Below are 15,751 nucleotides of genomic sequence, written 5' to 3'. Positions count from 1 at the left end.
CTGATCCAGCAAAGTACTTGGGCAACTTAAAGCATACAAGCAGTCCTACTGAAACAAGAGGGGAAAGATTTGAAGGAGAAAACATGTCCATGCTTAAACACTCCTCTGTTTATATGTTACGAGTCATCTGCTAATTGCCTTTACAAACAATAACACTTTCCAAATTTAAATAAAATTTCACAGAACCCTTTTAAATTTCTTGTGAATTTAAAAGCATCTTCTACCTTAAACTAGGACCTAGAGAATGGAATCTGGAAAAAATTTTTGTTCACATTTTTATATTTACATTTGGTGATTTGTGTTACACCTTATTTCATAAAACATGCAACTAAAAATCTTTCTGGCAAGCAATGGCACAGAAGTAGGTAGGGCTGAAGGGATCTCAAAAGCTCAACCTCTTTAAATCTTAAGCTCCCCTAAGCCTTTCTGAAAAAAATTCAGAGGCAGTTTTGAAGAGTATTATCACAATTAATTTCTGGCCCACTCAAAATCAGGTCCAACTTTGAACATCTGTAAGTTTTTTCCCCACTTTGCTTCTCTACAGTTTGCTGCTTGATTTTGTTCAGCTGAAATGTCTTGCAACTGCTTCTGATGTCCTATTGTTCACTGACTGAGATACACAGGTCTAGTCCATCCTACTGCCTAATATGCGATCAACCATATCTGACAGGTAGTTATCTAACCTGTTTCTAAAACTGTCCAGTGGCAGAGATGCTACAGTCTCTCCAGCCAATCATAGAGGTTTAACCACCTCAATTTTTGGAAAGGTTTTCCTAATGCCAGCTTAAACCCTACAGCAATATAAACCTGTTATTTTTTTTTGTCCTAATTACAATGAATCACCAACAGATTATTTCCTTGTCTCCATGACAAACTTTTTAATGCATTAAAGGCTTATTAATGACTTTCCTTAGTCTTCTCTATAGGCTTCACAAGCTCACTCCCTTTTATCCATCCTCACTGGACATGTTTTCTAAACCTCCAGTCATTTCTGCTGCTCTCCTCTGAAGTCTTTCCAACTGTCCTACACACTCCTCAAACTATGGTGCCAAAACCTTGGACTTCAGCAAGACTGAGAAGAGCAGGACTGTTTCCCCCATCTTTGAGGCTGTTTCTTTCTGTACACGTCCCAGTAAAATGACTGCCTTTTTAGCACCATTATGACGTTGTTAACTTCTGTTTCTTTTCCACAGAACTGTTACCTAGCCAGTTGTTCCTGGTTTTCTATTTGTGCACCTGTTTGTTGAACAGTTGCACATTTTTTACAGATCTCTTTTGACTATGACTCTTATCTTTTGACTGTGAACTACTTTCAACGTACTATTTTCCAACCATCTGATATTCACTCCATCTAGACTCGAAAGGTACTGCATCTCACAATCAGAAATAATGCTAAGACCCAAGATTACACACATGCTTATAAAGATTCAATTTAAAAATTCATAATAGTTAATAAACACCAATTTTGTACACTATTTCACCCTAAGTGCACCAGTCAAACTTCTGGAAACTGTAACTCTTAGGTCTGAAGGGAGACAAGCCCTCCTCTGAGTCACATGCTTGGAAAAAGAAGAGGTTGAAACCACACAGAAGTGTAAAACCTACAGGCCCTGAGGTCTCCTATGAAACTGAAGGCGTACAAACTGACACCAATCAAGAAGAACAGGAGCAACAAACATTGGCAAGCAAAAAGAAATGTTCATTTAAACCATCAATATTCAATAAGAATAAATGCCAAATTCTAAAAGTCTATATATCTATCTACTGCTTCTTTCTTAGCCACGAGGCCTATCAGAGAAGAAAATTAGATTGTTTTGACATAATTTGGTCTCGACAAATCTGTGTCGGCTGTTACAACTGGCATATACAATTTGAGATGTCAAAAGATTTATAACATTGAAAAGGTAGGGCCAATAATTGAAGTTCTGATGGGCCTAACGAGAGTGTCGTAATAAAGAAATCACTCAAAGGAACTAGGTTCAGCACAGCAAGCAGTCAAAAAAATGCAGCTAATACTTAGCCAACTTGCTAAAAGAGAATTACTTCTACTTCTACTCTAAATTTACACACACTGTAAGGAGGAAAGCATGAGCTAAATGTATATAACACAATATAAATCTCATGAGAAAATAAATTCCTTTCCCTTTAACATTGCTCTTCTTGTGTAGTAAACTTGGTGACTGGCAGTACATTTTCATCCAAATATGCACACATACAAAATTACAGATACATCTCACTCCCACAGTGACTTTATAACATGTTGCTAGGTAACAGTGCATACAAGTCAGGTTTCAAGACCTTTAGTAAGTCACCATAAAATAACTGCATAGGCCTTTTGCATGAATAATGTACATTTGTATCCTTTTTCTGATGCCAATAGATCAGACATTGAAAACACGACTGTCTGCCAAACTGTAAACAGCTCCCCATCAACTGCTACATGAAAAACAACACATCAAAATGTGGTATGTTTTCTCAGCTTTCAGCCTTTCCCCCCTCTCCTGCTTTCTGCTCTCATTCTTGCTACATGCAGCCATCATGAGCACTACCATCTACAGGTCAGTACAGTTGATGTGTTCAGCACTTTGTGCACAGAAACCCAAATTTAAGACAGACATCAGAACGAGAACACATACGGGACAGCAGACAGACAATATAAAAAATGGATTTCCAAATTTGAAACTCAATTAAAAAAATGTACGAGCAAATCAAACCAGACTCATCCCCACTCATTTTTTGTTTGTCATAATAATAGATTATATCAACAGATTTTTTTTTTTATTTATTTTTTTTTTTAAAGGAGAGGTTTCTCTGGCTCCTTCCAACCCACACAGCAAACCATTTGTGTCAGCCCATTTCACCTCCTGCTTGTTCTCAGCTCTTTTCTGTTTTCCTGGTTGGTTCCATGAAGCCTCAGGCTTGATTTCTTGTGTTTACCCATTCTACTCAATTTCCCATAGAATCGCAATCCCAGAGGTATAAAGCTCTGGACAGATGAGGACAGCAAGCCTTTCCAAAATAAATGGCTGCAGTTTCACCAAGGCAATGGTATTACGGCAGAGGCAATTCCTTACTTTACCTAACAAAATTTTTTAAAATGCAACTTACATTTCACTTAAAACAAAAAGGAGACCAATTATTCTCTATTGAAAAGGGGATCTTCTACCTCCAAAGTCTAAAACTTGCTATAAGGACTGCCATCTCCTTGTGAAACAGAAATTTCTTCAGTGATATTTTTCCCAATTTTTTTCTCTTTAAAAATTAGAGGCCAATTTTGAAAACATTTAGTATAGAACATCCCCCCATCATGTCCACAATTCTGTCAAATTCAGTCAAATCAATAAAAGAGCACATACAATATAACAGATTCACCCTAAACACACCCTCCACTTCAGAGTCTCGCATAAAAATATCATTCTTACAGTAATAATCTGACAGTGAAAGCAAGCACAGTAAACACATGCTTTGCATTAGATAGAGATTTCAATTAAAATAATAAAAAAATTTAAAAGCTGTTCATGAATCTCTAGGATTAACTTTTTTAAGTGTTAATAATCAAGAAACACAGTAACATTCATACTTCACACGTATTTACCAGTTAGACCTCAAATACTGTTCTGAAAGGAAGGTGACCAATACTTTAATGGTCCTTTAACAGATGGGTAAAGGCAGAGAACTTGAATTTTCTCACATGCTGGGTGCTCGTGACCCTCAGTGATTTCAAACCAGAACTACAGGTATTCAGCATGCCTGAAAAACACACCAAATGAGATTTTCCAAGGTAGTAGTCAATGAACGTGAAAGCCTGGATAAAAAGTTCTCACTCCCAATCCCAGCAATCAAACAGCAAAGTCCCTCTCTTCTCACCGTTTCCTCTCTTCCCTCTGCCATGCACCTCTTGTTAGCAAAAGAAACAAGAAATTATAAGCTAAGAAGTTACAATGTTTTTCTCCCTGCAATTCCATGATTTAGCAAACCCAAGGCAAAGTGTTTCTTAAGCCCATAAAGGAGCAGCTGATGCTGCCATTTGCTGGTCAATTACCTGACAGCTTCATAAGAAAATCTGATGCCATCTTGACAGAGATATCTTGGCTGAATAGTGCTGATGCTGTATTGGCCACAAAGTCAGAGGAGTCTTTCAGCTTTGTGTTGTTGGGGGCTCTGTCAACAGTGCTAAGAGCAAAAGGTGCAGCTGAGATGCCATTGTCATCTTTGGGCTCTTCTTTCACTAGTAAAGGTGGAACACCTCCACTAGGCTGCCCAGTCACATCAGGTGTTTTAGACACAGATGCTGATCCCGTAAGCTCAGGTCCACCTCCTTCCCTCTGTGGTCCCGGACAGGAGTCACTATTTAGCAGTGGTGACCCCTTCACCTCAGTTTCTGGTATTTCCTCCTTCACCTTGGATTCTGTCCTGAGGAAATGTTGATGGCAACGCATATGGAGTTTCAGGCTGAAGTGGCGGGAGGAGGTAAAAGGGCACAGCTGGCATTGAAAGGTCTCACCCCTGTCTTGGTGCTGGTGAACCTGGTTCCAAAGGCAAAAGATAAGAGCACGTATTAAGCAAAACAGTTTACTAGCATCACAGAAATCTCAACTGTACACTTCTCACACTATTTAAAAAGAAAAAAAAAAGTTGACTAATGAGTGAACGCTTCATTCTGAGCGCTTGGAAAGAGGTCAGGCACCAAGAACAGTAGGATTCTTTCACACATAAGTCAAAGAACATAAACATCAGACTCAACTAAAAAAAAAAAAAAAAAATCAGGAACATCTGTTTCTGCAGCATGGAAATGATGAAATCTGCTTTCGATCAAACAGCCCTTACAACCAGATCCTGATGACCTGTCAGTGCATAAAAAGACTTCCAAACTATAACTAGCAGCTTTCTTGATTAAAAAACAAACACACAAACCCTTATCTGTTACATGATCTGCTAAGCATGATTATTCTGTGCAACTTCATAAATAACAATTGTTCAGAGCAATCCAGCAAAACACCAACCTGCACAGCAACGTTCATCATCAATTCATGTATCATTAGAGTAAAAACACAGCACCCAGCAATACCAAGGCACTATTGAAACAGTTTGTTGCAAATTAATTCTACCAGAAAATGAACAGCTCTTACGATAAAACACATACATGAGAGATGGTGTTTGCCATTTATTCCATTTTATCAGTCAATTAATGATAACAGTTAATCTTACTGTCCTCATATTTTGTCTGCAGGCTCTTTCTCATAGAGACTGCATGCTCCAGTATGACTAGAATGCCTAGTATGCTCAGGTGTGATCCTGATTACCTCTTAAAGAGAACTCTATCCATCCATCCACAATTATATGGATATAATTATACAATTTCATGTTTAACACAGTACTCATGAAAGGGAAGGAATAATTGAGGCCAGCATAATAGTAGCAGGTATATTGAAAAGGGTTTTTTCCCTATAGCTTCACAAATGAATTTTAAATCCTGACAGTAGCACTCTGGACTACTTCCTGCAGAAAGACTAGCAAATACATACAGTTGTTCCTTACTAATTGATGAACATGTGATCAGGACAAACTGGCACCAGACTGAGCTCCACACATTCATTTTTCTCTTGTGACTTGAGTTGGTTGGAAACATTTCAGTAAGACAGATTTTTGTTGGAAAATGGCAATTTGTTGAACGCAAAATATTTTACCTGAAATACGGAGAGGTTTATGAACTCTTGGCAAACAAGGTGTGATTCCCCTACCCTACAGAGTGGCACTCTTACCCTCTGCTCCCTGGGCTTGGCTCAGAAGCAGCCAGCTGTGCCATGGATCCAAGGCTCGCTGCTGTAGCCTGGGAGTCCAAAAGCCTTGAGAGCTCCAGCTCTAATCAAAGCTCAGCTCTACACCGGGAAGCCTGGAAAACCCAGCTTTAGCTAAGGCTTTCGGCACTTTCCGGTTTCCTGCAGAGTTAAGCTCTAGATCCCCAGAGTCCTGCTGCAGACACTGCAGAGCAGTGGGGTAACAGCAGCATTTCCCAAACACAGCTCTGTCAAAATTCAGGTTGGAATTTCTCATGGTTGTAGATTTGGCCTGATCCATTTTCTATATAGTAAGAGGAATTCAGTCACGAGCTCATGCCCAGCATTCCCAGCTCTACATACACGGGACCTAAATTTAGGTCTGCTAAAATGTGAAGCTGGGAGACATCTCTCTTTCGGTCCTTTTTGCGTTCAGTGAAGACATTTCATTAGTGCTGTATAACCTTTCATTCAGTACTTCTTCAAGAGCTCTGGAGATTAGGACTAAACAAACAGATAGCAAGAGAGAATTTCTTTTGGCCAGCTGCTTTAGAGAACGAAATTCTCAGTATCATATAAACATGACATTTTAGTAATTCTGGAATCTTACAATTGTACCTGACAACAACAAAAAAAATCAAATGCTAATGCTAACCTGAGACAGTTTTAAAGCAACAACCTTGCAGAAGAATAGCAGCACAATAAATTCTAAATATTAAGAGGTTACAATGGAAATGCCAACCAGATTGCCTGTCTATGCTACTGGAAACAGGATGGTCTGTGAGCACAGCACTATGTAAGCACTCTTCTCCATGAAGAGCACAGAGATGTACTAATGGTAGCAAGCACTCTCACCATAGCAACTTTATCTCTTACACCCACTGAGATTCTGTGTGCCAGGGTTTCTCTCCAGGATCCCCTTCAATCAACATTTTCCTGCCTACATATTCAACCACCTCTTCTAGAGGCCCCTTATCACAATCATCAATATGATGCCTTCTGAAGGCTGTCACTGCTGCAGTCAGGTGGCGAAGTCTGTGTGGGAGCCCACCTTCTCTCCCCAGGAGTACACCATGCCACCCCTGCAATATCTTTTGAGAATGGATGGGAACAGGGGGGAGATGATTCATCCAATTTGGATTTTTCTCCTGCCCAAAGACAATAGCAGCATCACCAATGGATTTCTCACAAAATAAAGTACATTTATAACTTGCAGCCAGGGAATGACAGAATTCAAACCCAAACGTTCAGAGTTTTGAAAGGAAGAACTTCAGATCTACAAAAGAAGCCCCCCAATGTCCTGCATCCAGTCACACCATAAGATTTTTTTTTTTAATTCTCAAAAATAAATAACAATATTTATTTAAAAATTTGAACACTATTAGAAATAGAAGCTAAGAATTAAAGTCCCTTTAAAGGAAAAACTATCTCTTATTTTGTCATTCGACAGCAGCTAAAAGAACCAAGAATTGCCATTCTATGCTATTCAGAGGGAAAAGTCAAGGCACCAAATACTTGCTGCAGAATAAGAAACAAAAAACCCTGTAGAGCTACACAGAAAGCCACAGGGGAGATCCAGGTCATGCAATGTTACAGTCCAAAAAGCCGCCTTCTCCCTCCATGAGACAGAGAATGGCTCTTACACTGTGCTAATGCTACCCAAACCATCAGATGCCCTCTTTAGATTCAACTAGGCTGTTCCTGCAAGAACCACAGGCAGGAGGAGAGAAGAGGGAAGTTGACAGGTTTTCTCCGAAGTCCCAGTCTGAGCCCAGCTGCTGCCAGGTTTGGATCTCTCTGAATTACGCTACAACAAACCACAGTGCACAACCTGCTCATAGAGAATGGTTCTTTCAAAAGCCCATAAAACTACTGTTTGACTTATGTCAGAAACATTTAAGGACTTCTGCCTTCTGACTTTATTTCATTTAATCATGGATATACTCCTTGACTGTGCAAAGTACTTGTATCATCTCTATTTTAACCCTAGTCTTCCCAGTCTCAAACGGTATTTTGTGGTTCTAAATTTTTTCAGTGTGTGCTTGATATGATGTACGCAATAATTTTCAACAGAACTATATGCTCCTTACACACTTTAGGCCTAGTTTGAGGACCTGGGTACAAATTATCTATTAGTCAAATTTAATTTTTTTTTCATTTGTTTCGTTCATTTTCTGCTGTTGCCTCCTCGTTCTCACATTACAAGAAAGAAAAAAAGAGGCTGTTTAATTTACCTTCTCCATCACATGCATTATTTTGATCATACCTCCTTTCTATACCTGGCAGCCCCATTCTTTTCAGCTGCTTTCTTCAAGGGGAGTTCTTGCCATCCCACTAATCATTTTCATTGCCAGCTTTTAAAATCCCTTCTGTATCTGATACGTCTTTTTGATGCAGTGACCAGAAGTGAATACAGCAAGTGGCAGCATACCATATATTAATAATAGCATTGTAATATTTTCAGTGTTATTTCTTTTTCATTCTACAGACACTGAAATATCTAATGTACTTTTTAACCACTGCTGCGCATGCCAAGAAAAGGTTTTCATTGAACTGTCTACAACGATACCCAGATATTTTCCACTAATAGTTCATTACACCAGACAGCCAGGTGCATTATTAGACTCTTGTTTCCACGGTGCAGTACCTTGTATTTGTCAACAATAACTTCATTTGCCCCCTTGTTTATCTGTCAGCCAGCCTCTTTTTACTCTCTTTCAAGCTATGCCTTTCCTAATCTTGATTCACACACACAAGGTTGTATCGTCTACAATTCTCTTACCCAGCCATCATTTTGTGTAGATCACATTTGCTAAAATATGCACAGTTCCACTCCTAGTAATGGAACACCCCTCTGTTAGCCTTTTGTCATGATTAAAATTGCTAATTCCTTCCTACCCTTTGTTTTACTGTCTCTTGGTGAATTTCTTAATTTGCCATAGTACATTGCTTAATTTATTTGGCAGCTTCACAGTGAGAAGCTTTGCCAAAGGCCTTTTTAAAGACCAAGTAAATTGCAACTGATTCTTAAGTCCATGATTTTCCTGACATGCTCAAAACATCTTAGTAGTAGAACACATGATTTTCTTTTACAGAAACCACATATCCCTATCATATCACATAATTCATATCATTGTACTTTTATCTGTTACATTTTTTTGTTGACATACTAACGTTTCTGGTATCATAAGCAGTTTCTTAAATCATCTTTTCATACTTAAAGGCAACATTCCCTGCTGATTTACCAGCCAATTTAAGTCATGGGAAGTACACACTGGCCCGTACAGACATACCACAGTTGGTATATGATCCCACATGATATACATGAAATACACATGATCCCACCTAACAGGGTACAATGGGGAGTAAGGGTGAGGGAAACAGTGACACAGGCATGTCCTGCAATTTTGTCATACTGGTGAGGTGGATCTTTTCTCTTCCTCTTCCTTAAAGTTGGAGTAACGCTTCGCACAGACTGCCCCTTCTAGTTACAAGGCACAGGAAGGGAAAGATCGGCATTCACCTTTCTTTTGTGGGACTTAACGCCGCGGGGAGGGGGCGGCAGGGGGGAGTTATTATTTTTTAAACGCTCAGAATAAAAGAAAGTGTTTTTTTCTGAGAACCTGCATCCCCAAGCAAAAAATCAGAACATAAGGGGGTTGGTGTGCTGAATCCATTCACTATTATATTTGCTTCCAGCTACCTAATCTTTACTTACTTTTTGTGACCTAATTATCACTTTTTTCTTTGCCTACTATAGGTTTTATTTTTCTCACCAACTTTCAAGTGGATTAACATTTCCATGAGAGGCATCTGTTTAAGCAACTAATACAATCAACAACTACCTCAACCTGGCCATTTAGCCATATCTGCTACTCACTGATTTTTTTTCTGGTTTTTGGTTTTTGTTTTGTTTTGTTTTGGTTTTGGTTTTTGTTTGGGTTTTTTTGTGTTTTTTTTGTTTTTAAATTTTTTTTTTCAAATCTCTTTTACTAAAACGCCTTCTTCTGTGACTGCATTTGAATACACTTGAGAGGTCGCCATTTTGTATCTATCATGTGCCCTCTGCTTTTTCATTTCATACTCTTTTCTGTCAAGTTCCCTCATTTTTAAAATACTGCTATGGTGCTAGTTTTGATATGATCCTTCCCCTCAGGACACATACATTATTTATATAGTATTTTCTTTTTGAAACTATTTCCTTGCTTTCCTTGAAAGCAAAGGAAACAAAAAGCCTCTCTGCAGGGCTGGAATGGACTAGGTGTTCCAAAAAAAATTTTTTTTTTTCTTTTTTTCTTTAAGATTTAAGGTATCAATGCATATCATATCTTATCCTTGTCTCATATGCGAAAAGCAACAAGATTAAAAGGCAGATACTTGAAGTCATTTGTGGTACCTGTCAGGCCCAGGGCACAGATTTCTGCTGGTGAAAAGCTGTGCAAGTTTGCATTACCTCTCCTAGGCTGAAGGGAGATAATGGAATTGCAGGGCCTCCCAGGTCTCTCTAAGGTTAGCTTAAACCAAACTAAACAAAACCCCCTCCCATAAAACACAGTCAACCTCCTCCTCCCAATATGGTGCAGATGCTTTAAAATAACCTGTCCTATACTTCACCAAAACGGATTTGGAATACTTAGTCAGTTTTCTGACCCTAGTTGAGGAAGAAAAGAGGGAAAAGCAAATCACTAAGGGGTAGTGAGCACCTGGCTACATTCTTCAGGGCCTTTCCTTATTCCCACTATCATGTAATTAATAGCCTTTCCCTAACCAGGAGGCTGATTACAATCCTCTTCATATTACACAGGAACTTTAATCGGAGATCTCACTACGTGGTCCCTTTTCATAAGTAACAGAAGCAAGAAGATGCCCCAGTTGAGCACCACATGACCTGCCTGCCATTGCATCTAACTCTTCTGTTAAGCTTAATCTTCCCTTTCCTCATTTTCTGTCATACCATCATGCTTCAGCACGTGTTAACAGTGCCAAACTTCTTTTTCACTGCTAGAAGAGCTGTCTCACCCATTTCTGCCTTGTGTCTATATAGCAGCACAAGAAACATTTATAGATATTATTTTTGGCCATACACTCCTTTTCCTCATTCCCCTTTCCAAGTGCTCAGGCTAATGTCCTGTTGCTTTCTTGGAACATATCTGTATGATCTCACAGCCCTTCCGTCCACCAGTTGCTGTTCATGTGCATGATCCAAAGACACCAATTGGCCAAAGTCTGACTGATGCTTGTGATATTACTGTGAGGTAAATTTAATCCCTACTTCCCTACCAGGAAAAAGAGAAAAGCCAGAATACATCTTGCTGAATTACACCACCTCTTTTTGTTGATTTCTGCAGAAGTAGTACATGAGATAGTCTCAAGAAGAAAGCAACATATTCCAACTGAATATAAGTTTAGATAAATAAAGAGGAGGACTCAAGCACAACCCCTGCTGCCTGCTTGCACAAGACACCTCCCTTAGCTACCCCTCATTTTGTCCGGCTTAATTTTCAGTGTTCTTGGCACCCCTGGAAAGCACGCTATGATACCAGAATCAAGTCCTGAGATATTATCCTCAGATTCCTGGGAATAAGGGCAAAAATTTGTGGTTATGCATGTACTATAACTTCTCTCCAAAACAGACTAATAAAATTCCATACTGTGTTTTAGGATTTTTCTAAGGTGTCTATCACTGTGGAATCTAAACGCAATATAATAATTATAGATAACACTGTGTGCCTTAAAAGGCAGTCTACTCATCCTGCCTTGTTCGTTGTGTGGAAACCTTCCCTCTGCTTCCCTTCTTGCCTTTCACTTCCTTGCCTCCAGTTGTGAGCTGGTGCTGGCAAAGTGCCATTACTGGAAGAACGCTTCATCAACATGGTGGGTAGCACATGTAGACATGAATATGGGTCAGGACTGGAATGAACCCAGCTCTATTAAGATTTTCTCTGGCAGGGGACAAGACACCAAAAATGTTGGCAATGTTGTATTCTAGGTAAATCAGTTTGACACGTTATAATTACCATAAAATTACACATTATTTATATTACATAGTTATTATTCATTAATCTGAAGATATATACAATAAGCAAGGCCCATATGGACACACACAAACCACTCATGGATATTAAATCTCTAAATAACCAGTTTCAGTGGCAAATGCCTATAAGAACCTAGAAAAAAAGAGGAGGTGCTTCAGCTCATGACTGTGCTGCCTATGAGGAAACAAAGACAACACTATTCGATTTTGAGGACTGCAGCTGGACAAAACACCTCTACAGGTTTTGTTTGTCATCCTTATCAACAAAAGATAAACCCTGAAAACTGAAGAGTGGCATAAAAGAAAAAAGCTTGGCTCGTGACAGCATCCTAGAACAAAAATTGGCTTATAATGAATGACAAACACCAGTCTAGTACCCTAATTTTGACTAGCCTTTTTGGTTTTGAAAAACATGTCTTCACCTGTACCCACAGTTGACTCGTGGTGAGGGAGAGAGGGTGGAGAGCTAGAGGCAGCTCTGCGTTTGTGGGTTGCCTGCCAAGAAGGAGATAAGGCCAGGTAGCTCCCAAAGGATCCTAAGACAACGAAGAGAACTGAAACATCCAACTGGCATAACCAGAACGCTGCATCCTAAGAAGCTCCCAGCTGTGCTGTAGCATTTCTGATGTGGTGTATTCATTCCATTTTGAACACTGTTGGCTTACATACATTTCTGTCGTTATAATCTCGTACTTATTTACATACAGATTTAAAAGCAGCACTTTTTATTATGAGAATCTGATATTTCTTATTTTTAATCTTATTATCAGTTTGTACTTTCACCAAAGTGAATTCAAATTATGTCTGACACTGTTGGATACAGGACTAACATGCCCCTACCTCATTCAGCTGCTTCAATTCTGATGTGACAGACAATATTTTTATGAATGGCCTATTCAATTTAGAAAAGTGTACAAAACCCATTGAAATGAAGATAAAACATTCTCTTTCAGATTCTTGTGATTGTGATTCGTTACATCTATCCATAAGACTGTAACAAGGACAAAAGACCAAAATACAGGCCATCTAGTTTCATAAAACAATTGCCTTCATCTTAAATAGGGAGCAGTTTTACCAGCAAAGACCACTGAGTCCCTTGTGACTTGCATGACTGGACTGCCTTGACTGAGGAAATTTCAGATCTTATCTCCATAGTAAGGCTAAAGGAGGCTGTAATATCTTACATTGCGTCAAGCAGCTCTAGGCCTGATTCTGACGTCAGTGATCTCTAACTGAGCATTACTTGGTAATAATTACCATATTACCAAATAACTAACACTACATGTTACACGTTTGTACAAAGGGTCTGTTTTAAGATGACATGGGCTCAGATAGTGAAGGAGTTTATGTTAGGTAAGAAGCAAAAAGCAGTACAAGGGCTTCAGATAGCCATCGATTTCACAGGACACACAGACAGTGAAAAAGTCCCAAATTTTCTCCAACATCCTACCTGTGACTACCTATGGAAATCACCATGCCAAAAGGAAGGGATAGGCCCTCAATCTGCAAAAAATAACTTCAAAAAGGAAAAAAAAAAAAAAAAAAAAAGCAGAGATCAAGCATTTCTGTAGGGAATAACAAAGATGCCCTTTACAAAGCAGAGGACAACAACAGGCCTTTGCCAGGGAATAGCAAGCTTTTAGGTGATGCATGTTTCTGTGCAGGCTGTCTACAACCGAAAACAAAAAACGTTTCTTATCGTGCTGTGTTCCCATTCTTTCTACTCTTCTTCTACTCAGGATGGCCATCTGTGCCCTCTAGTCAACATGGAGCACCAAGTTCTAAAAGAAAGAGCCATAAACACCAAACCTACTAGTACCTGATAAGGATTAGCATGATACATCAAGGATGCCTGGGAAGAGTGCATTGATCCACAGTAGGAGTGTTAAGGGATGAGCCTTCAGACTTTAGAGGGATGATTTCAGACCTAGCAAAGACCTGAAATACAGCAAGATCTGCTGTTGTGATAAATGGAATCATCTGAATCATTTACACTGAAGTGAATAGTTACTTGGGTACACAGCAAGGTTAGACTCTTGTCTAGTGATCTCAGATTCTGCAACAGCATATATAAAAGCTGAAGAGGCATTTCTGTCCCCCTCCACACCAGTCTGGTACTTTGTTACACACAATTGTCTAAAACAGACAAAACACTAACTATAATAAAACATTTCACTGTTATTATAAAACTCAACTGCATTAACATGGGAAACTGTTTGCACTTCAGCTGCTTCATCCATGGGCTAATGGGACAGGTACCATTTTTACTTCACTGAGCATGTTCTACAGCTTGCAAGACCCGGCACTTTGTATGTTGCAACCATACTTCAGCTGAGCAGACAGAGAGTTTCTTTATATTTTTAATTTTTTTTCCATATCACCACAGATGTGGCTTCCTTCAAAAGGTCATCTTCAGTTTGAGGCTAAAACTTAGGCTGAGACAAAAGTATGCTTTAAACTTAATTGAAACACTAGAAAACAAAACATTACAGTATAACATGTCGTTCATTTTGGTTTGGATGCTTGCAGTTAAAAACTACAGCAAGAAAAAAGCTAAAACTGCAGTCCTGTCTGTAGAAAGTAATGGAGAGATCCCCTGCTAGTGCTGGCCAAGTAGTGTGATGCAATGGCATGCAGAGATACTAGCTGGGATCCTGAAAAGCAGCACTGCTGTGTTTGCATGGTGTCACATCTCAGCTGACATCCCTGCTTCTGGTAGTTCCAGGTCCAGAACTAAATCAGTCATAGACAGCTTGTGCCGCACCAAGTTGACACAATCCAAGACAGTTTCCACATTGCATAAAATGGAAAGGCAAGCAAAGGAAAAAAAAGAAGTTATTTCTTTCTCTTTTTATGGTCTCTTTATTAAAATAAAGGCATCATTACTAGTACAACTAGGGAAATTTTGTTGCAAATGCAAATGAAATAGGTTTGTTATACTATCATTTTTTGATTGATGATTCAAGTGTTTTTATAGTCAGTAAACTCTTCCTTTACCTTCATGTGTGATTTGAGATTGTCCTTGCGTGCACAGCGAAATGGACAGAGTGGACACTGATGACTTTTCAAACCTGTATGAATCACCATGTGCCGTTTCCAGTAACTCTTCCTCTTGATAACCAAACCACAGATCGGGCACTGGAAAGGTTTTCCTCCTTCTTCTTCTGAGGCTTAGCAGAAGGGGGAAGAAAAAGAGAGGATCCTTTACAGCCACTTGTCGAGTACTTTCCCCTTGTAAACATACTCAAGATACCATTTTTCAATGCTAGAATTTCATCTGCAAAGAGACACATCAGTTAAACAACAACATGTACCAGAAATTTCAGTTCCTCCCCCCCCTGCATATCCCTTTTTGCCCTTAATCTAGTTATTCTCCCTCTAAGAAAGGTCGCCATAATTTATAAAGGTTAATGTCCCAAACATCCTTTGGCTAATCAGTAGGGGATGATACTCTATCTCACCTGGTCCTAATGGTCCTTATAATTTAACTGAACTGAGATGGATGTCTCTCATAATCATCACTTTGCAGCTTCATTTCCTATCAAAGGCCGGTTGTAGTAGGGTATGGAAAATATGCTTAACTGTTAAAAAACGATCCATTTCCACATCTGATGGTTAGTCAGCAGGGGAGCAGGATATAAAGCATATAACAATCCACAACTTAACTGAAAAGCATACTGGTATTGCATATCCAATATATTTAACTCCAGAAGTGAAAGACTTCAGAACCCCTGCTGTTGAAATTGTTGAGTTAGGGCCCAAGCAGATGCTGCTGCAACTTCAGCCATCAGGTGTCTTCAGGTTGTAGGCTTCCTTCTGCTCCTCGACTTGCCAGGGCTTTAAATCTATGCCTTCCTAAATGTTTGCGCTCTGCTTTACTGCTCAATTCATCTAAGGTAACAGAAGGATTTGGTGGCACTTCTCAGACGAATAAGGTTAG

The 15,751-nt window shown here is 39.3% G+C and overlaps 1 protein-coding gene across 1 annotated transcript in view; it reads right to left on the bottom strand.

Annotated features, from left to right (window-relative positions):
• ZNF827 (zinc finger protein 827) overlaps positions 1 to 15,751 on the bottom strand; it is an 89,370-nt gene that overhangs the window by 60,035 nt on the left and 13,584 nt on the right. The window contains exons 3-4 of the mRNA XM_086464786.1: positions 14,809 to 14,981; positions 4,043 to 4,526 (exon numbers count right to left, since the gene is read on the bottom strand). Coding sequence (XP_086320912.1) covers positions 4,043 to 4,526; positions 14,809 to 14,981 — 657 coding nt within the window. The remainder of the gene's footprint in view (positions 1 to 4,042; positions 4,527 to 14,808; positions 14,982 to 15,751) is intronic.

This window comes from Leptosomus discolor, chromosome 4, assembly GCF_034619465.1.
Source record: "Leptosomus discolor isolate bLepDis1 chromosome 4, bLepDis1.hap2, whole genome shotgun sequence".
Taxonomy (NCBI): Eukaryota; Metazoa; Chordata; class Aves; order Leptosomiformes; family Leptosomidae; genus Leptosomus; species Leptosomus discolor.
This window is presented reverse-complemented; position numbering and strand designations above follow the sequence as displayed.